This window comes from Paroedura picta, chromosome 16 (assembly GCF_049243985.1).
Source record: "Paroedura picta isolate Pp20150507F chromosome 16, Ppicta_v3.0, whole genome shotgun sequence".
Lineage (NCBI taxonomy): Eukaryota > Metazoa > Chordata > Lepidosauria > Squamata > Gekkonidae > Paroedura > Paroedura picta.
Window position 1 is genome coordinate 276,108 of NC_135384.1, and position 19,817 is coordinate 295,924.

A 19,817-nucleotide genomic window follows, 5' to 3' on the forward strand; every position below is an offset into this window, starting at 1 on the left:
CTGCCTTGTGCTGTTAGAGGCCACCACCGTGAGGAAGGCAGACGGGGACAGTGGAGGAGGAAGGGAGTCCCCCTGCCACCCCAAAACAAGATCAGGTGGACAGCAAGAAGAACAATCCCCCCCCCGCCTAACTCTCAGCCTTGGCCTGCCATGAGCCCACCTCCACCCCACCTGGCTGGGCAACCAGAGGCCTGGAAGTGGGAGAGACTGCACGGACCCCCACTTGGAAGCAGACTGGCCAGAGGTGCTGGGCCCCACAGCCACGGATCTCCCGAGCTGGCCTTCAGGACAGGGCGGCACAAACCGGCACCCACCCCAGCAGCACAACATGGTTTGTCGGGCTATCAGGAATCCACAAACCATTTGTGGTGTTACCGTGAGTGGCCCGGACTTCGACAGACACCCGCCTCCTTCCCCCACAGCCACAGGGACCCACAGGGAGAGGTAGTGCCGCCCCCCCTCTAGCAGCACATCAAAACTGGCCCTGTCCCACCCCGAAGACCGCCAGTCTTGCTTGTGCTGCTCCAGGGGGGCTTGGCCCCATCAGCGGGCACCTCCTCCCTTGCACAGGCACTCCAACAGCACCCCCACCCCCGACACAGGCTCAGGTCCATGACAGGGCACAGCTTTTATTGCAGTTCTTCCGACAAAACAACACCGCAGCAGGTGCGGCTCCAAAGGAGTGGGGGGGGGGGCTCCATAAGAAGACTCCAGCGCAAGGAGGGAGCAGGTCCCAGGGCCTTTCGGCTTCTCAGCGGGAGAGGAGGGGCAGGTCCGGGCCGGGGGCCATGAGGAGGCCAGAGTCCAGGGTCAGGCTGTCTGGAAAAGAGAGAAAGCACACCAAGGGGGGGGGGGGGGGGGCAGAGCGTGAAGGCCCGCCGGCCAGGCCCCCCCCCCCGCGCCCGCCCCGCCCCCCACCGCGGCCCCCCTTACCCTGGTCGAAGTTGAGCTTCTTGGGCGGGGGCGACCCCCCCAGCCCCTCCATGTCGGCCAGGTCGCGGTGGGCGTCGGCATCATTGAGGGCGCTCAGGGTCACGTCTGCGGGAGCGAGCGGAGGGGAGGGGGGAGGACGGCCCTTCAGTCCCCGGCACCCAGGGAGGGGGAGGGGAGGGGGGAGGGGCGCCCACCCCCGCCGGCACTGACCGGAGGCCTTCTGCTTCTTCGGGGTCGGCGCAGCGGCGGGGCTCTCCGGCGGCGGCGGCGCGGGGGCCGGCGGCGGGGCGGGCGCGGGGGGCTGGCCCTTGCGGGGCGCCTTCTTGGGGGATTCGCCGGGCGGAGGGGGCAGGCCGCTGTCCTCGTAGGCCTTGCGCTTGGCCGCCCCCTTCAGCTGGGCCCTGCGGGGAGGCGGTCAGGGGGGTCAGGGCGCGGCGGGGGGCCGGCGGGGCCCCTCCCTCCCTCCCTCCCTCCCAGCCGGCCGGCCTTACACGGTGCGCTCCTTGATGAGGGCGCTGATGCGGCCCAGGTCGTCTCCGAAGCGCTGCACCGCCGCCCGCAGCAGGGAGATCTCGGCGTCCGTCCACTTGGCCCTGCAGCAGCAGCAGCAGCGGCGGCGGACCATGGGAGGGGGGTCAGGAGGGGGCCGCGGGCCCGGGGAGGGTCCCCCGCCCCCCTGCCCCGCTGCTCACCCCGCGGGGGACGAGTCGGCCACCGGGTGCAGCTGCATGGTCAGCTCGCCCAGCTTGGTGAAGGCGGCGCCGGCCGCGGAGAAGATCTCGCCCACCTGCGGGGGGGAGGGGGGAAAGGAGGGGCCGTGAAGCCTCTGAGCCCGTGCAGAGCGCCACCCCCGCCCCCACCCTCGACACGCGCCCCGCCGGGCCGGCCACCTTGGTCGAGGCCGACGTCATGGCGCCTCCCGCACCCGCACCCTCCTCCGCGGGAACCGGCCGCTCTCCTCGATGGTGCGGCCGCTCCCTCCGGCGCACTCTATGGCGCGAGGAGCGCAGCGCCGCCGGAGCTTTTGCGCGCGTGCGCGAGCCGCCTCGCCGCGAGGACCGCCCTTTGCGCCTGTGTGCCGGGCCCTGACCTACCCTGCAGGGTTGTTGTCTAGAGAAAACAAAGGCGCAGTGCAGACATCAACAAGCTTGGCCTCCTGCAGCCAAGACCTTAGCCTAAGAATGCCTCCATGTCCCGCTGTTGATCCTCCAGAGCTAGCTGTGGGCTTCCCTGTGAAGCAGGGTGCTGGACTGGATGAACCTTCGCTGGTGTGATCCTTTCCTGTTGTGTGGAGCCAGTCGCTGCACGCAGGCCAGGCTGAGGATGATGCTCCCCAGCCGTCTCAGTCGCCGCTGATGGCACCCTTTCAACACCCCTTTTTGAGCCTGTTGCACTGCTTGGCTGTAGTTCAGGGGACATTTAGGGAAACTTAAACATCCACAAAGATGGTGGGATTCCTAGTCCGCCTTTAGGAGGCAAGCAGACTGCCACTTATGCTTCAATCATTCCACCCCCCCCCGCCCCCCCATACACACACAGGCTGGATCTCAGGCCTGGTTTGCTAACAGCCCTTGACATGAGGCTCCACCCCCCGCCCCACATGTTGCCCCCAAAGGAATCTGCTGCCACACTCAAGCCTTGGTGGCTCTGTGGCAAGTGGCCACTTTCCAAATTTAGGATCGCAAATCTAGTCTGCTAGGGGAGCTGAAAGCACCTCTGCTCCTCCCCAGACATATGTCCAAATAGGTTAGACCAGGGCACCGTTTCTGTGGAATCGTGCAGAACTCAGTGGGCAAGCTGTTCCTTCACTGCCAGGTTGGTCTGGTGCAGGACGATGGGGGCAGCAAAGACAGAAATCCTGTCCCTGAAAGCTGTTCTACCCCTTTTTGCTCAATTTCTTTCTAGAGCAAGCGCAAGGATTCCCTCCCACTGCAGCTAAGGGGGAGGGGGACTTGTCACAGGGGAGGAACAGTCTGGTTCCCAGGAAGCTGGTCAGCAGCACGAGGTAGGCTGGTCCCTGACTCAGGGCCTCGAGAGCAGAGCAGGTTTTCAGAGCAACAAACACAACTCAGCCCACCCACAATAAAAGAGCAGAGACGCTCCTGGAAGAGAACAGTCCATGTGAGGAAAGCAATGGCTTTCTGGGAGAAATCACCACGCAGGACTCTGACTTCGTGCAGGAGGTTCCACAGGCCAACCACCTATGGGTAGCCAAGAGGAGGCAGGCTCCCTACCTGGCAACTGTTGGATGACCAACTAGCCTATTCCTGTAGGCAGACCAGGAGTGACACGGAAAATGCTCTAAACAATCCCAAACTGACACCTCCAGCAGCAAGGCCTCAGCAAGCCACAGGGAAGTTGATGACTGGAAATCCCCCCACCCCATCAGACCCCCACCCCACCAAGAAAGAGGAACAGAAGGAGCAGAGGCAGAGCAGGGCCCAACACCGTTTATTGCACAAGTGACCGAAGACCACAACCAGAGAGAAGGGGAGGGCATCCTTCCAGGACCAGAGACCTTCCCCCCCCCCCCAGGCCAGAAGGGCTCGTGTTCTCCTGCCACGTTCTGGCTGACACGAGGGGAGGAACCACAGCAGATGCCAGAGTGCCTGGAAGAACCCCAGCCCTCACCCGAGCGGACTCATGTGCCTCCCCCTCCACCCAGGAGGATGGTCTGAAGAGAAAACAGGGAGGACAGACAACAGGCTGAGCCAAACACACAACGCAGCCCAGCCCCCTCCCAACTATCAGAGGGTGGGGAGGAAGAGGTAGCGCCTCACTGTTGACACAACACCCAAGTCCCAGTCCCGTCAGCTGAAAACTGCCACAAGCCGGGCTGGCATGGAAAAGAGATGACCTTGGGGGGAGGGGAGGGAGTGTGCTGCATGTCTGTGCTCAGCTGGGGGGGGGGGGGAGATAGCACGCTGCAGTAGCCAGAAACCCCCCTCCCAAAACAGCTCCTTCCTCCCAGAAAAGGGGAACTATGTTGCCGGAAGAAGTGCAGGTCACTCTGGCGGATCATCCCCACCAAGAAAAGTCAGACACCCCCACCCCCACTGAAAAAAGGTTGGAGAGCAACGGAGCCCCCCCCCCCCCCCCCCCGGCCTGGCTCCAGGCCACACAGAATAAAGACAACATGAGGAAGTGGGCAAAGGGGCAGCAGCAACCAGCTGGGCTGTGGGGGGATTGGGGGGTGGAGAAGAGTCCTCAGCGGACCATGTACTCCTTCCGCTTGTTGAGCCGCACTTGGCAGAATGAGAAGCCCCCCAAGAGAACGTAGAGGCCAGCAGCGATGAAGCAGTTGTAGCTGACTTGGTTGTAGAGCTGGTAGATTTCCTCGGGGCCTTTGCTGTGGAAGGAGAGAGCCAGAAGAGAGGTCAGAGGTTCACCTGGCCTTGCCTCTCTGCTTCCACCTCCCCTTGAAGCAGGAGGCAACAGCTGAGCACAGCGGAGGGGGAGCTCACCCTTGGAAGTCTGCCTCCGTGGTGGGGACGTCTTCGATGAGGACCGCCGAGTGGACGTTGAAGAAGATGCCCAGCAGGACCTGCAGAGGGAGGGAGACCGAGGCCAGTGGGGCTTGCCAAGCTCCCGGGCCATGGGATCCCCCACCGCTCCCGGAAAGGAGGCCCGGCCCGGCCGCCGGGGGGGGGGTGGCGGAGCAAGCGAGAGCGCCCCCCACCCTTGGCGGGAAGTGGGGCGGCGGCGCAGCTGCTCGTCCGCCCGGCCAAGGGCCCCCCTGCCCCTGCGTTGCCCCCCCCGGAAAAGAGCCCTCCCTGCCCCCGCGGAAGACCCGCCGCTTACCAGCATGATGACCCCCCAAGCGCTGAGCACAATCCCGCAGGCGGCCATCTTCGGACCGCAGCACAGCAGCGACACCATCGCTCCGCAGAACCGCGAAAGCCCCGCCGCCCTGAGCTGCTGCTTGGCCGAGCCGACGCAGCAGACTGAGCCCGCCCCGCAGCGCCCCGCAGGCCACCTGACAGGGCGCATCCAATCCCCGCCGCCGCCGGTAGGCGGGGCCGAAGCGCCGCGCTGCAAGCCCATTGGCGGGGGGCCCTGGGACGGCCCATTCCGAGCCAGCCCCGCGGGGAGGAAGCCTGCCCCCCCACACACACGCGTGGTCCCGGCCCTTGTCCTGCCCTTCCGAGGGGCTTCGCCCGGGACTGCAGGGTCACAGCGGGACCCGATCCACATTCCATGTCTCTTTTTTCCTGTGGACCCACCCATGCAACGGGCATCCCAAAGAACTCTCCATGATGGAAGGAAATGGGGGGAAATTCCCTCCCTCCCCCCCTCCAGTGGTACATTCCCTACTCTTACTCAGGAACCGCCCCCTCAAGGAGGCTGCTGCTTCTCCTCTGCCCATCAAACAAACCCATGAACACAAATCCCCAGGTATGGAGACCTCCAAGACAAGAAGTTTATTGACCTTCTCAAGCCATACAAAACCAAGGACCCAGGCCCACCCACCCCTACCCGCATGACGCCCGCCTTCTCTCCTGGGGGTCAGGAACTGGGCTCCTCAGGCACCTTCTCCTCGTCCGGCGGGCAATCCACAAAATCCGCCAACATGGCTTCTGTCTCATCAGGCGGTGTGGCCTGCACACAGAGGCGAGAAAGAGCCGGGAGATCAGGGCGCTGCACAGAAGCACCCCAGATTAGGGGGACAAAAAGGGACTGTGGCCAAGGACACGGCATCTCGGCAGCACGCAGAAGGGGGGGGGGTGACGTTTCACCCAAGCGGTCTAATCCCTGTTCCGCCATGGGAGCCAGCAGACTTCCTCAGCCTAGCCCATGCCACAGGGACGTTGTGAGGTCAAAATGAAGCTTTTTGCAACACACATATAACGCAGTCTCTATGCAGAATAAGACAATTTTAGTGCCAGTCCCCTCCCTGCCCAGCACCTCACCTCCTCCTTCACCTCCACAACTTCTTCCTCTGGCAGCAGTGGCGGCTTCTCCAGCTCCCCCCGTGGGATGCCGGACAATTCCAACAACTCCTCTCCTGCCTCTGACGTGTGGCTTCCATGCACCATCTTGTCCACCTCCTCTGCAGTGGCTGCGGCTGATGGGGCTCCAGGAGAAGCAGCCACCATGGCTGCCCTGTTTGGAGGACTCTCCTGCTCCACACAGCGCTTCTCCTCATGCTCATCAGGACCAGACCGCAGAGGGGCCGCCTCAGGCACGGAGGACACCGGAAGGCTAGAGGTGCCGGGAAGTAGTGGGGGGGGCAACGGCAGGACTTCGTCAGGGGACGAGGCAGGATCTTCTGCCTTCATGACCATGACAGTGTCCTCTGGTGGGTGGAAGGCCTCCTCATCGACCTCCATGAGAAGGCCCGCCCCTTCTTCTTCTTCGCCCACCTGCTTTGGGGGCTCCTCCTTCCCAGACAGCAGCTCAGGAGGCTGCCCATCAGTCCTGGGGGGCAGGAGCTCTTCCTCATCCTCTTCAGTCATCCCTTCCTCGTCTTTGTCATCTGTCAACCCTTCCTCCTCTTCCTCGTCAAAATCCTCCTCCTCTTCTTCCTCCTCGCCCAGCTCCTCCAGCTCTTCCTCTCCAGCTCTCCAGCTCTCCCCCGTCCATCTCCCCTTCAAAGTCTTCCTCCTCCTCCTCCTCCTCCTCCTCTTCCTCCTCCTCCTCTTCGTCAAACTCTTCTTCCTGGAGGCCACAGAGGTGAAGAGAGCTTCATGGCCAGAGAACACTTTCTGGCTGCCCATCTGAGAGGTAAAAAGGACATTTCCTCCCCCCAGCACCACCCTCAGTTTCCCCAAAGCTCAGAGGGAATACGGCATAGCAAGAGGTGCACTGTTCCTGGCTAAGAGAGACATACCTCGGATGCTGAGAGAGGCAGCTCCATTAGTCTGGGGGCTCCTGGAAGATGGACACCTCCATGGATGAGAGCACACTTCCACAGTCACAAGGAAAGGAGAGACCCCACAAGAGATGCCTGACGAAGGGGCCCATCTCCCCAGAAGCAGGATGTGCCTTTCAGTGCCTTGTGTCCACCCCCCCCAACATACCTCTTCCTCATCAAAGTATTCTTCATCCTCAGGGAAGTCTTCCTCGTCCTCCTCGTCTTCCTCCTCCTCCTCACTGCTGTTGATGTTGATGACAGTGGGGGTGTCTTCCTCCAGCAGGGCAGGCAGCGAGGCCTCGCTGGCTGCAGGAGCGGGGGAGGGTGGGAGCACCAGCGGAGCAGCTGGAGGGGGGAGCGGGGGCCCCGGGGGGACAGGGCCAGCTGGCTCCGCAAGGGCCTCCTCCAAGTCTGGCACAGGGGGGGAGGCTGGCACAGGGGCAGGGGCTGCGGGGGGCAAGGGGAGGGGGGCGGCAGGGGAGGGGGCTGGCACCGCTACCCCCGCTGCTGCCACACTCGTGCAGGCCATTTTCCCCAGCTGGCCCTTGGGAACGATGACAACACTGTCATCAGAATCGCTCTCCAGGGAGAGCTCCACGTCTTCCTCTTCCTCCTTGTCGTAGTGGATGAAGATGGGGCGCCGCAGCTTGGCGCCTGCTGCCAGGGCTGCCGCTTCTGCCGTGCCCGGAGAGGCCGGGAGGCTGGGCTCCTCAGGGGTCAGGCGGGGGGGCAACTGGCCCAGACCCAGGCTGGGCAGCGGCAGCCCCAGCGAGTGGGCAGAGGTGGCCACGGAGGGGGGGGCAGAAGGGGAGACAGCAGGGGGGAGCCGGGCTGCAGGGAAGGGGAGAGGGGGAGTGGGGCGGAAGGGGGAGGCCATGGCCGGGGAGATCTCAGAGGAGCTGGGGGCTGGTCCAGAAGGCCCTGCCAGGGGGAGCTGCAAGGATGGCACCCGGGGATGGAGGAGAGCATTGCAGATCACCAGTGCCTCTGCACAGAAGGACGACACCTGCAAAGGCAGACAGGCCTGGGCTCAGGAGGAGGAGAGTGGGGTGGGGTGGGGGGAGCTAATCTGCACCTCTGCAAACCCAAAGGAGCAGGAAAGATCTGGCTGGGATGGAGTGTTTGTGTGTGTGTGTGTGTGTAAGCAACCCTCACCTCGAGGTTGGCATCTGTGCGGCCCTGGCGGAACAGCCCAAGAGCACAATGCAGTGGCGGCGGGCAGGAGGGGGCTGGTGCCAACACCAAGGACAACAGCAGTCGGTAGAGCTCCCGTCGGCAGCCAGCGCTCGCATACGGGGAGCTGGGAAGGGGCTCAGCCTGGCTCAGGCAAATCAACAGCGGGATCACCAGCTCTTGCAGTCTCTGGCATATGTTTGAAAGGGAAGAAAGCCCTCAAGCACCCACACAAGCTCCAACTCCCACCCCCTCCACTATGGAGTCCCCAGAGTGGGCGGGCACCTGCCAGGCTGAGCACGCATAAGAGAACAAGATGGACTGTCCAGGAAGGAGGGGCTTCCACCAGGCACATCCCCACGTTGCCCCTCCAGCTGACATGCCCCACCCTGGCCACCCCACCTTTATGTGGCCCAGGAGTCTCAGGAGGATGCCTTTTCGCTCAGCGGTCAGCCTTGGAACACGTGGACTCTGAATGGAGCCAGTCACTCTGAGATGACCCAGAGTGCCTTTTGCTGAGCCAGGCAGCCTCCCCCTTTGGCCCCCCAACTATCCAGGACGAGGCCTGAGCCCCAGCATCCTCCACTTTGGCTGAACGGCCAGCCCCACATCGGCTCTTTCACTGCCTGCCTAGGCCACAGCGGCATTGGGGAGAAAGAATGGAGGTGCAGACCATCTCTTCAGCCGCCAGATCCCCCGCCCCCAACTCACCTTGTGGGCTTGTTCCTTCAGGAGGCTGCCACTGAGCAGGACGGCCCGACTCAGACCTGGGAGAAGCCACAGGGAAGGTAAGGGGGGAGGAAGGGCAGCGGGGGAGGGAGACATTGGTGAGCTTCACTTCCAGATCCCTCCATCAAGCTTCTTATGCTTAAAAGGGGGGTGGGGGGAGCTGGACAAATCAGGGACATAGCAGCAGTTCTTTTCCAGCCCTGGAGTGGGGACAGGGAGCAGACACTCCACATGAACCCCCTTTGAGCCTGAGGGCAAGAGAGGCCTCCCGGGTGGGGTGGGCATTACCTCCTCACAACACCAGAACTTGGGAGGGTGCACCTTCTGAGGGAGTAGGGCCCCTCTAGAAGTGCTCGTGCTCAAGAGCAGCTGCCTCCCCTTGGGCCACCAGGGCTTTACCTTGCAGGGCTGCCAGGCAGACATCGCTGTTTGCAAAGGGGTCGTGCTTGCGGTGCACAGAGGGCCCCAGATCAGACAGCCTGGGCCTCTTGGGAGCGCTGGGCTTCCCGTCAGAGCCCGGGCAGCCCTCGCGCAGCTGCAGGGGAGGAGGAGAGGCAAAGTTATGCGCCAGAGGCGGGTGAATTGGTGGGCAATGATGCCAGCCAGGAAGGGGTGGGAGGATCACCTTGAGCGTCTCGGTTGGAGGGCTTATGTCGGCAATCAGGTGACCCAGGAGGGCCTCACTGTGCGGTCTGTGTCCCTGCAGGACACCAGATGTAGCTCCGGCCACCCGCACCCAGAGGTCCAGGACCTGGTACAGGCGAGTCCGCACCGCGCTGAGGGCCAAGGGAACAAGACGGGTTGGTTTCTCATCCACAGGGGCCATAACAGGAGACACCCCAGCAATCCCCCACCCTGCCCCCCAGCACGTCTTCTGGCCTCTTTCCAGGGGGCTTTTCCCCTTCGCCAGCCCAGCCCACCTGGAGCCCTACAAACCTGTATGGGCGCTCCTGCCCAGGAAGGAGCAGGTCCCGCCCACCACTCCAGGTGGTCAACACCTGTGGGAAGAGGCGGCAAAGGACGCCCCCAAACCGCACCAGCCGAGGGCCACACCTGTGAACGGGAGAGAAATAGGGGCCGGGGTCAGGATGGGGCAGACATCCAAAACTGGGGGGGAGACCCACTCCATCCACACTCCCCCAAACTCACGCCAAGATCAGAGCCGAAAGTAAGTCCAAGGCCTCCAGGTGAACTGAAGGCAAGAACAGCATCCGCAACGGACCCTCCCCAAACCAACCCTGGAAAGAAAAGGGGGGGGGGGGCTTTCAGCAGCAGAATCCCGTACCACAGAGATGCCACACCATGGCACCATGACAACATCCCTCTCAGTCCTACCCAAAAGTGCTTTCTTTGCACACGCTCCTTGCAACCTGGCAACACCAATGGCACAGGGTGAGGATAGGCCATGAGCAGAGCAGGACATCAGTCCCAAATCCCTCCCCCCCCCCCGAGCTCTGGTGGAGGTCAGAGCAGTTCCGGGGGGGGGCAGGGGGAGAAAAGCACCCCTCCTCTGGCACACAAGGCTGGTCTCTCGACCCATGCTCAAGGGTGCAAGCCCTTGTGGGGGAGGGGGCTGCTACTCACAATACTTTTGGTGGAAATACTGAGGGTGCGACACACAAGGTCCAAGATGTCCTGGGCGGGGACAGTTACAGGTGCCGGAAACTCGTTACTAAAACAAGAAGCAAGAGTGTGGGGTGGGGTACAAACCACAGGCTGCAAAGGGTGCAGGAGGGGTGGGGGTCTCTCTCTACCTCAGCATCTTGCAAAGGCATCTGGCCAGGCCCGCAAACCGGAGCTTCAGCTGGAGGAGGAAGCTGGTTGGCCCCTCTTCTATTTCCGGCAGAGGAATCTCCACCCCCGGGCCCTTCATAAAGCAAGGGCTCTGGAACAAGTGGGGAGAGGGAATGAACTCAGCACTGTAGCCGTAACCAAAAGAGCACAGACATGCCCCGCGGCTCTGAAACGGAAGGGGGCTTGGTTTGAAGTGACTTTCATTCACAGTTGGGCTTCAAGAGGCAAACAAGTGCTAGCACTGGATGTTCATAGGCGGAACCAGGAGCACACCTGAATGTTATGGGCGTGCCGCCGAATCTGCGCTGTGTTGTCACAATCCAACTTCCAAAGGCCCCCCTCCTTCCATTCAATGGGCTCAAATCCATTCCTTTCCTGGGGCACAACAGGAACCAGCCCAATGGCCAGGCGGCAGGAAGCTGAAAGGATGCCAGGCCTACCTCTCTGCTGGCCTTCCAGATAATCTGGCACAGCTCCGTAAAACACAAGAAGAGCTCGCTGGATGTGGCCAAGAAGGGTCCATCTTGTCCAGCATCCCACCTACTTGTGCAGCGGCCCAGCAGACCAGGCACGGAGGCCAAGGTACCCAAAGCCAAACGCACTGGGCTTGCACCTGAAACCCTCCCTCCTGGGCAGCACCAACCTGTTTCTGCGCCCTCGTAGAGCGTTCCCAGCAGGCTGTGCAGTGTGGCCAAAAGGCAGTGAGCTTGCTGCTGCCAGCATTCGGTGTACTTGAGACCCTGGACAAAGCCAGCCCCCAGAGAGGGCAGCAGCGCATAGCAGTCACAGGCCAGCTGGGGAGAGCAGGAGAGCAATGTTGGAACGCCCTGCTACTGCTGCAGGAAGACCCTCCCCTCGGCCCCGGGTCTCCATGCGCCTGCCATGATAGAACGGCCCACTCTTTCTGCAAAGAGTTCTGAGGGCAGAGGAAGATCTGTCCTTCATGCGCCTGCACACACAATCCACTGAGCCTTCTCCTTGTGCTAAAGGCTTACCTGCTGCAGGTGAGGCATTTCTGCATCCATGTGGGCCAGGAAAAAGGTGGCCAGTTTACCCTGGCGAGCCCAAGAAAAGAAATGGGTCAGCAAATCTTCCTCCGCAGCACCAGTGGCTAAATCTCCCACCCCAGAGGGCTCGGCACTTACCCGCAAGGAGCCACAGGCACGTGGATAGAACGTCATGCAGGCCTTGCTCCCTTCCAAGGCAGAGACCTTGCACTGGACACCAACGGAGAAGAGGGGGGATGAGCACTTTCTTTTGGGGGGGGGAGGGCGGGAAGGGGGTTTGAGGAGTGGGGTGGTCTCACCTCCGGCTTCAGGGCCAGCAGGGAAGTCAAAAGTCCAGGGATGTGGTTGGTGCCGATGTCTCTGGCCAGTTCGGGCAGCTGGCTAGAATACTCCAGGAGGTCTCGGAGGACCAGCACAGCCAGATCCATGGTGGGCGGAGGATCCTGGGCCTGCAGGGCAGGCAGGGAGAAAACAGCTGCAGCAGGCAACCCCACCGCAAGGCTGGGAAGGGGCGAGTGACTGGGGCCTTGGAGGGGGGGGGTGTCGACCGGCAGCCGGTTTTACACATTCGCTGGAGGGGAGCACCGTCCGCCCTGACCCGACCGGCTCACCTGGACGACGTGCTGGAGGCTTCGCAGCCAGGCCAGGCAGTGCTGGCGGAAGGTCTCGGTGCTGCTGCCGCTGACCAGCAGGGAGAGGAGGCACAGGCCCTCGAACCTGCCGCGGGGGAGGGCAGCGGTCAGTGGTCAGCGGTCAGCGCCAGGCCCAGCGCCCGCCCCCCCCCCTCCGCTCCCCACTCACCGGGTCTTGACGGAGCCCAGCCGGCCGGAGCTCAGGCCCAGCAGCCCGCCCAGGGGGGGCGTCGCCTGCGGGGAGGGAGGAGAGGGGGTCAGCGGGGGGAGGGCGCGGGGAGGGGGGGAGGAGAGGAGAGGGAGGGGGAGCCCCGCGCTTCGCTCACCTGCGCGTCGCCGCCCCCGCCGCCCCCGCCGCTGTCCCTCGCGCAGCGCACCAGGCCGGGCAGGCCGCGAGGAGGGGAGGCGCCCCCCGCGCCCGGCCCGCGCACCAGCCCCGCCAGCGTCTCCAGCGCCAGCCGCCCCCCCGAGCACGGCGACCCCGAAGCCGCCATCGCCATCGCCATCGCCATCGCCGCCGCGCCTGCGCCTGCGCGGGAAGGGGGCGGGCTCTTCGCACGTGCGCGCGACTCCGCCGGCCCAGGGCGCGCGCTCGGCCGCCCCCTCCCGCGCGCGCCTCGCCATTGGCTGCCGCTGGGGCCACGTGAGCGGGGCTGGGGGCTCGCCGGATCTTCACTCTGGTCCGCTCCGTCCTGCCGCCCGGTCGCGGCTCGCCGCCCCGCCAGCAGCAGCAGCAGCAGCAGCAGCAGCAGGAAGAGGGAGAGGGAGAGGGAGAGGGAGCGCGGCGGCGGCGGCAGCGGCAGCGGCGGCAGAAGAGGGGCCCGGCCATGGGCGACAAGGCGGGCACCAGGTAAGGGGAGCCCCCTCCCCGGGCGGCTGCTTCGGACGGCCGAGCTCGCTGCCCTCCTGGACCCGCTCGGGCCCCAGCCGCCCCGCCTCCCCGGGGGCTCCCAGGGGCCCTGGCTCGGCTCTTTGCCGCCCTCCGGGACAAAAGGGGAAGCGAGGGCGGCTGCAAAGTTGACATTTGCAGGGCGTAAACAACCCTTGCATGGGAGGGGGGGCTCCAAGTCCCTTGGCACTCCTGCCTGGGCTTGTTTTTGCCACATCCTCTTTCCAGCAATTGCTGGGGGGTGGGGGGGAAGGTTCCCTTTCTGCCTGCCCACACAAGCTCAACCTGGAGCCCGGGACACTCAAAATGTCGCCTCTTTTTGTGGCCTGTGCCCCCCTCAAACGTCAGGGGCAGCAGGAATCTTGGCTCTTCAATAAGCAAAGCAAAGCCCTCTTACCCAGACATGCATCCTTGTATGGTGCAAATGACAGGGGTGCACATGTGTGTCTTCCTAGCCTTTTTCATCTTCTCTCCCAGCCCTTACCACACCACTTGGAGACAAAGGGTGAAAGGAGGCAAGCCCCCACCCAGCGGCTGTCAAGAAGACAGCAGCTGCTCCCATCTTCCCAATGGTGCAGAGATGCTCAGGCACCTGGTCCTGATGCTGTTCCCACGGCAACACAAGCCGTTGATCCTTGCTTGCACTGTTCAGAGGACCGAACTGTCCCCAGAGCCTGAATTAATTGGAGAGGGGCTGAACTTAGAACGAGGGAGAGTCAGCTTGCATTGTTTTTTTGGGGGGGAGGGGTGGGCATAGGCAAAGACGTCTGCTCTGCTCATTTCCGACCGGATTCTTCTTCTTCCCACTGCCCCAGGGTCTTCAAGAAATCCAGCCCAAACTGCAAGGTAAGAGCGGCCTTTCTGGGTCCTGCACCAGCAATCATCTAGGCTTTCTTGCTTCCGCAGTGATATAAGCCGCCACTTCTGCCCCATCCTCACTTGTGGGTTTCCTGTCCCTCTTCCTCTCCCTCCCCCACTTCCTTCCTCTCTCACAGAGAGCAGCAACTAGCTGCTGAGTCCCAGGGCCTCCGCCCACCTCGAAACTTGCATGGGAGGGCTGGATTTCCACCAAGTTTGTGGGGGCACAGAGCTGCTGGACTCCACCACTAGGCTCCGTACATGAGAGCAGGCTGATTTCGTGTGGTCCCAGAGTTGCTTGCTTGGGAGTTTGGGCAGCTCTGCCCTGTGAGATGATTGTTCATCCCAGGAAGGGCACATGAAGGGTGGGGCCAGGCCTCCCAGTTCTTCCTGGGCCCAATTGGGCTGGTCCTCTGGTGATGCTGTGTTGACTCCTCTTGTCCCCATGGTGATGCCTGCTTGCTGGATTGGCTGCCTCTCTCTTGGAGGGGTGGGGTGGGCAGGAAGCATCACTCAGGGGCATTTCAGGTACTGTTTGAGTGCTCCAACGATTGTGGGGGTGTAGGAAAGGGGTACAGAATGGAGCCCCTGGAACTGGACCATCTAAAGTGCAAAGGTCTTGGGGGGCCTTGTGGGTTTTTCAGAAACAGCTGGGCAAGCCAGGTAGAAACTCTGCAGTTGGGCGCTCGGGGATGGGGGTGGGCAAGGCATTCTTGGGAGTCTTGAGTGTGGGGAGGAATGGGACTCCCAACACTTCTGTCATCTCTCTGTCTTTCTCCAGCTCACCGTCTACCTGGGGAAGCGGGACTTCGTAGACCATCTGGATAGAGTTGACCCTGTTGGTGAGTGGGGGCAGGGCACTCTGGCTTTGATCCCACACAATCTCCCTGCTTTCTGGAGGTCCTAGGCCTTACCCTCAGTCTCCCGTGCTTCAAGGAGGTTCTAGGCACAAACCTCTGTGTCCCACTGGGCCCATTTGAAGCGCTCAGAGCAAAACCTGGGAGAGTCGGGTGGGTGGCAGGGCGGTTCCAGGATTCACTGGATCTTGAGACCGAGGAGCTGGATGTCCTGGCTCATTTCTTTTACTCTCCCTGCCACAGTGATACTTTGAGCTGAGTAAAACCTGGTAGCAGAGGCTGTTCCCAAGGGGACCAACTGGCTATGGGGCTGCCCTGCTCAAGGTGGCCCTGCAATCTTCCCACCTTTTCTCATTTCCCTCTTCCTCCCGTGTTCTAGATGGGGTGGTCCTTGTAGATCCAGAATATCTCAAGGATCGAAAAGGTGAGTGTGGTGGTTGATCGGCAGGCGGTGCGTGTCTGTGCCAGGCCTCTCAGAGGCAGCCAGATGCCCCCTGCAGTTTCTAGCACTAGACCCCTTTGATCTGACAGCCCTGCTGCCACTGGTGCTCAAGGGCTCTGCTCTCCTGGCAACTTCCCCATCAGCTAAAGGGCCAGTGACCGTGTGACGGGGAGAGGTTTGGGGCAAGCTCTTTCTTACCACGTGTCACCACCTGCCCTTGGGGGAAGCGGAGCTGTGAGGCAGGTTTTGTCCAGGCCAGGAATGCCTCCATCAGACATTCTTAGAGTTTCCCCATTTTTCTGCATACTTGTTGTGCCCCCCAGGCAGGCGGATACCCTGACTTTGGCTGTGGGTGCCCCGTAGAGCAGCTGCTGTCATCTCGAGAGGCCATCTAATTCTAAGTTTCCCCCAGAATTTGCATCATCAGGGAGATCTGCATGCACCAATTGCAGCTCCTTCTCCTTTTGTTTTGTTCCAATAGCTTAGAGGTGTCAGGCTTTTGACCAGGGTGGGGTGTGGCATTGTTGACTTCTTCCCCCTCCCCCCGGGTCCCCTTGCAGTGTTTGTGACGCTGACCTGCGCCTTCCGCTACGGGCGTGAGGACCTTGACGTGCTGGGCCTCTCCTTCCGCAAGGACCTCTTCTTGGCATCATGGCAGGCCTTCCCGCCTGCCGAGGAAGCCCCCGAGCCTCTCACCCGCCTGCAGGAACGGCTGCTGCGGAAGCTGGGTGCCAACGCCTACCCCTTCAGTTTCATTGTGAGCGCCCTCCCCCCCTTCTCCACTGCCCTCCCATCCCAAAAGTGGCCTGCTCTGAGCCTCCCCCTGCCGTCCAAACACCTTCCGCTGGAATATGTCAAGGTGTGTTTCTCAATTCCTCCCAGATCCCACAGAATCTGCCATGTTCCGTCACACTGCAGCCGGGTCCCGAAGACACAGGAAAGGTACAGGCAGGAGGGCCCCCTGCAATTGGCTGGGGTGGGCAGCTGTTGGGAGGGTCTAGGTCATGACGGTGCGCTGTATTTTTTATCTCCAGGCTTGTGGAGTAGATTTCGAAATCCGGGCTTTTTGTGCCAAAAATGTAGACGAGAAGATCCATAAAAGGTGAGGTGGTTGTATGGGGTTGTGGGGGTGGGAAGCCAGGCCCCAATCCAAGCACTGACCAGAGTGGGAGAGCCCTTCTTTTTACCAGATGGCCCCGGGCCAAAATCCATGATTTTTTTCTAAATATAGCAGTTGAAATAGCAGCCCCACCAAGCATCTAAAGTAGCGATCCCCATCCTGTGGGCTGCGGACCACATGTGGTCCTTCGACTAACTGGAGGTGGGCCCCGAAGGACGCCTTCTCCCCCCACCCGGCCCTTTACTTCATCCCCTCCCCCAGCCCTTTACAACACACTTCATTGTTGTGGCGTGTCTTATTTTGAAGGGATGTTTAAACATTACCATAGCAATCAGAGAGCGCTAGGGCAGTGGTTGAGAGTAGAGGAGTAAACTACCCCCCCCCATCAGGCCTCAGTAAAAGGCGTTGAGTGGTCCCCGGCGTTGAGTGGTCCCCAGTGATTAAAAGGTTGGGGATCACTGATCTAAAGCAGTAATCAAACATACAACTAAAACCTTGGCTAAATTAGGGTCTTTGAAAGTGGTGCCCAGAGCTCTTTTGAGACGGGCACCAAGGACCTATTCTAGCAATGCCCCCCCCCCCCGAGGCGACTTCCACACAGGCTTCACCAGTGCCCTGCATCTGTGGGTTGTAGCCATCCCTTTAAAAGGGGCTCGGAGACAAGCCAGAGTCCACCAGCAGAATTTATTGATGGCGGGGAGAGATCTGGCTCATCCTAGCTCTCCTCTCCTCTTGCAGGAATTCTGTCCGCCTTGTGATCCGCAAGGTCCAGTTCGCCCCAGAGAAGCCTGGCCCACAGCCGATGGCAGAGACCACCCGCCACTTCCTGATGTCAGATCGGTCCCTCCACTTGGAAGCCTCGCTTGACAAGGAGGTGGGAGTTCTGCAGGGTACACAAACCATGCATCAGCCAGGCACACACACACACCCCTGGGGGCAGCAGAAGCCCCCATTAAACCACAGGCAAGAATTTGGAAGAACTCCTGTGTTGGGTTGGAGGCACAGGCCGTCGTGTCTCAGGGGACGAGGGGTGGTGGTGGTGGTATTTTTTGCCTGGCTCCACTTCTGACTCCAATATGGTGACCATATTGGCCTGACACAACAGGACCAATTCTAAGCCCAGGCCCACCTTGAAGACCATCCTGCGTTTGCCTCTCCTTGCAGCTTTACTACCATGGTGAGCCAATCAGCGTCAATGTGCATGTCACCAACAATTCCAGCAGGAGCGTGAAGAAAGTGAAGGTCTCCGGTAGGAACGGCGGAGGGGGTGTCCTCCAGCTCTACAATCTTCTCAGTTTGGGGAGGTGGGCTGCTCAAGAGCTGGGCTACAGAGGTAGGGCCACTTTCTGCACTCCCAACCGTGCCCAGAAGGGCTTTGAAGGCAACCCCGGTCTAGCTTCGCCTTCAGGTCACCCCGTTCCCAAAGGCTGCGGCTATTTAGGGCTGGTGGGAAGGTCTGTGCCTCCCAAGTGCATGCGTAAGGACGAGTTGAGGGCCAAAATCCCCTCTGGGGCACCCTCATGCCACCTGTTCTCTCAGGGCTATTTAAAAGCTCCAAGCCTCGGAGGGGGGGGGGAGATGCTCCCACCAACAACCCTTTTATCCCGCTCTCTCTACGCAGTGCGGCAGTATGCAGACATCTGCCTCTTCAGCACAGCCCAGTACAAGTGCCCAGTGGCCCAAATCGAATTGGAGTGAGTATGTGGCCAGCCGTGCAGCCAGCCCAAAAGGCCCGATCCCCCCTCCCCGCAGCAGCCACCACACCCGTCTCTGCTCTTTCTTAGAGGAGCAAAGGGGGGGGGAAGGGCTGTGGCCACGAGGGTCTTGTTTGGGTTTTCGGCTGCATCAACATGCCCAACGTGCAGGTAACTAGAAGGCCTGGCATGAGGGACGCTGCAGGTTTTGCTCTCCCGTCCCACCTTCCTTGGTCCTCGGTCCTTTTCCTATGACCATCTGCAGGGGGCGGGGGGATAAAACCTTGCCTTAATGCCACGGTCCCCCACTCCGGCAGTGACCAGGTAGCCGCCAGTTCAACCTTCTGCAAGGTCTACACCCTGACGCCACTGCTCAGCAACAACCGCGAGAAGAGGGGCCTGGCTCTTGACGGGAAGCTGAAGCACGAGGACACCAACCTAGCCTCCTCCACCATGTGAGTCCCGCCCCACCCCCACCCCACCCCCCCCCCACCCTAGCAACTGGCTGCCCACAGGAGCCCCCTCTGATCTGGATGCCTGCCTCTCGCCTTGCAGCGTGAAGGAGGGGGCCAACAAGGAAGTCCTCGGCATTCTGGTTTCCTACAGAGTCAAGGTGAAGCTGGTGGTGTCCCGAGGCGGGTACGTATCGGAGGCAGTGGCATTGCTCCCCCCCCCCCCCCCGCAGGATCCTCTCTTGATTGGCCCTCTTCCTCTTGCCTGAACAGGGATGTGGCTGTGGAGCTTCCCTTTGTCCTCATGCACCCCAAGCCTCCAGACCAGACCCCCCCTTTGCAGCCCCAGACAGGTAAGGCTCCAGGTGGCTAGCCCCCACCCCTGCAGCTGCCAGTGGGGGGCGGTGAGCTCTCTGGGGAAGGGGGCATCTAATTTGGCCTCATGTTTCCCTCCCACAGCTGTCCAGGAAACAGACGCTCCCATTGACACAAACCTTATTGAATTTGAAACCAAGTAAGACACATGGATGATTTGGGGGGTTGGGGGGGGGGTAACTGAATGCAGGCCTAGATGGAAAGGGGGCACTCGGAAGGAAACTCTGGACTTGTGTGCCCTCCATACACTTTTTCAGGATGGGTCTGCACACTCTGGTGGGTACTCTTTGCATAAAGATGGATGGCAGATGAGACCACCCGCTGCTGGCCCAGCTTTGTGCTTCGAAGGGGCAAGAAGGCCAACTTACTCTGCCTCTCTCATTCCTCCCCCCAGCTACGGGCAGGACGACGACATTGTTTTTGAGGATTTTGCCCGCCTGCGCTTGAAGGGCCTCAAGGACGACAAGGAAGATGACGACCAATTCTGCTAGGGACCAATGGAGGGACTGCCCCCCCCCCCAAGAATGCTTTCTTAATTCCCGGCCACCTGTGACAGGAGCCACTTCCCCCTTCCCTCCCACCTTGTATTTTGTGCTGTATAGGGAGGCTTTTAATGTGACTTACTGGGGGGGGGGCAGTTTGGTGTTCAGCATCCCCCTCCCCCTGCTGCTGGTTTCCAAATGGATTTTAATGTTTCAGGACACTCCTCCCCCAATGCACTGGAGTCCTCCTTGGGCATTATCCTGCATCCTGCCCTGCTGTGTGCCTCTTTCTCCCACCCTGGCCAGGCTGGTGGCTGCCAGCATCTCCTTCCCCTGGGGGTCTGCCAGAGCCTTATGCCCTCAAAGGCGGAGTTGTGTGCCAACTGCAGCCAGCCCCTGCCCTCCAGTGAGCCGCTGGGCTCCGGTGGCTGCCTCATCTGCAAAGCAGAACAGAATAAAATCAAATAACTTGTAGCTGGCCCTTCATTCCTCTTCCCACAGATCCTGTTTCTGAAAGGAGCCCACC

General features: G+C 61.5%; 4 protein-coding genes across 7 annotated transcripts; 1 reads left to right on the forward strand and 3 right to left on the reverse strand.

Annotated features, from left to right (window-relative positions):
* Positions 1–613: 613 nt before the first annotated feature.
* Positions 614–1,969, reverse strand: BACC1 (BPTF associated chromatin complex component 1). Of its 4 annotated transcripts, none has more exons than XM_077315271.1 (6): positions 1,824–1,968; positions 1,626–1,720; positions 1,425–1,526; positions 1,144–1,334; positions 934–1,038; positions 614–815 (listed from the first exon to the last, which is right to left on the reverse strand). In XM_077315271.1, the coding sequence occupies exons 1-6, from the start codon at positions 1,842–1,844 to the stop codon at positions 811–813; spliced, it is 519 nt and encodes a 172-aa protein (XP_077171386.1). In that variant the 5' UTR covers positions 1,845–1,968; the 3' UTR covers positions 614–810. The 4 variants fall into 4 exon arrangements, with proteins under 4 accessions (XP_077171386.1, XP_077171384.1, XP_077171383.1 ...); XM_077315269.1 differs by having other exon boundaries at positions 614–819; XM_077315268.1 differs by having other exon boundaries at positions 614–819; positions 934–1,334; positions 1,824–1,969.
* A 1,399-nt stretch (positions 1,970–3,368) lies between these two features.
* Positions 3,369–4,911, reverse strand: RNASEK (ribonuclease K). The gene is made up of 3 exons (XM_077315273.1): positions 4,735–4,911; positions 4,398–4,477; positions 3,369–4,282 (listed from the first exon to the last, which is right to left on the reverse strand). The coding sequence occupies exons 1-3, from the start codon at positions 4,810–4,812 to the stop codon at positions 4,141–4,143; spliced, it is 300 nt and encodes a 99-aa protein (XP_077171388.1). The 5' UTR covers positions 4,813–4,911; the 3' UTR covers positions 3,369–4,140.
* Positions 4,912–5,067: 156 nt separating this feature from the next.
* On the reverse strand, positions 5,068–12,651 carry PELP1 (proline, glutamate and leucine rich protein 1). Its single transcript, XM_077315265.1, is given in 20 exon segments — positions 5,068–5,532; positions 5,844–6,488; positions 6,490–6,591; positions 6,954–7,793; positions 7,943–8,149; positions 8,672–8,727; positions 9,089–9,224; positions 9,315–9,465; positions 9,626–9,742; positions 9,839–9,927; positions 10,274–10,361; positions 10,444–10,556; positions 10,558–10,574; positions 11,127–11,277; positions 11,479–11,538; positions 11,629–11,700; positions 11,790–11,939; positions 12,102–12,207; positions 12,292–12,356; positions 12,449–12,651. Coding segments are annotated over 20 exon segments (3,444 nt in total). The 5' UTR covers positions 12,635–12,651; the 3' UTR covers positions 5,068–5,439.
* A 103-nt stretch (positions 12,652–12,754) lies between these two features.
* ARRB2 (arrestin beta 2) lies at positions 12,755–19,765 on the forward strand. Its single transcript, XM_077315266.1, has 15 exons — positions 12,755–12,972; positions 13,827–13,857; positions 14,651–14,711; positions 15,106–15,150; positions 15,729–15,925; positions 16,051–16,110; positions 16,203–16,270; positions 17,027–17,162; positions 17,453–17,537; positions 17,910–17,982; positions 18,300–18,437; positions 18,538–18,621; positions 18,708–18,787; positions 18,894–18,948; positions 19,204–19,765. The coding sequence occupies exons 1-15, from the start codon at positions 12,950–12,952 to the stop codon at positions 19,298–19,300; spliced, it is 1,233 nt and encodes a 410-aa protein (XP_077171381.1). The 5' UTR covers positions 12,755–12,949; the 3' UTR covers positions 19,301–19,765.
* The last annotated feature ends 52 nt before the right edge of the window (positions 19,766–19,817 follow it).

Excerpts from the sequence above, each read along its gene's own strand:
- BACC1 (XM_077315268.1), bottom strand. The coding sequence starts at position 1,844 with ATGACGTCGGCCTCGACCAAG. Across the intron at positions 1,721-1,823 it reads TGACGTCGGCCTCGACCAAG|GTGGGCGAGATCTTCTCCGC; the intron begins GTGGCCGGCCCG and ends TCCCCCCCGCAG. Across the intron at positions 1,335-1,424 it reads CTCATCAAGGAGCGCACCGT|GGCCCAGCTGAAGGGGGCGG; the intron begins GTAAGGCCGGCC and ends GCCTCCCCGCAG.
- ARRB2 (XM_077315266.1), top strand. The coding sequence starts at position 12,950 with ATGGGCGACAAGGCGGGCACCAG. Across the intron at positions 16,271-17,026 it reads GACGAGAAGATCCATAAAAG|GAATTCTGTCCGCCTTGTGA; the intron begins GTGAGGTGGTTG and ends CTCCTCTTGCAG. Across the intron at positions 18,788-18,893 it reads CCCTTTGCAGCCCCAGACAG|CTGTCCAGGAAACAGACGCT; the intron begins GTAAGGCTCCAG and ends TCCCTCCCACAG.
- RNASEK (XM_077315273.1), bottom strand. The coding sequence starts at position 4,812 with ATGGTGTCGCTGCTGTGCTGCGGTCCGAAGATGGCCGCCTGCGGGATT. Across the intron at positions 4,478-4,734 it reads CTTGGGGGGTCATCATGCTG|GTCCTGCTGGGCATCTTCTT; the intron begins GTAAGCGGCGGG and ends CTCCCTCTGCAG. Across the intron at positions 4,283-4,397 it reads ACGGAGGCAGACTTCCAAGG|CAAAGGCCCCGAGGAAATCT; the intron begins GTGAGCTCCCCC and ends CTCCTTCCACAG.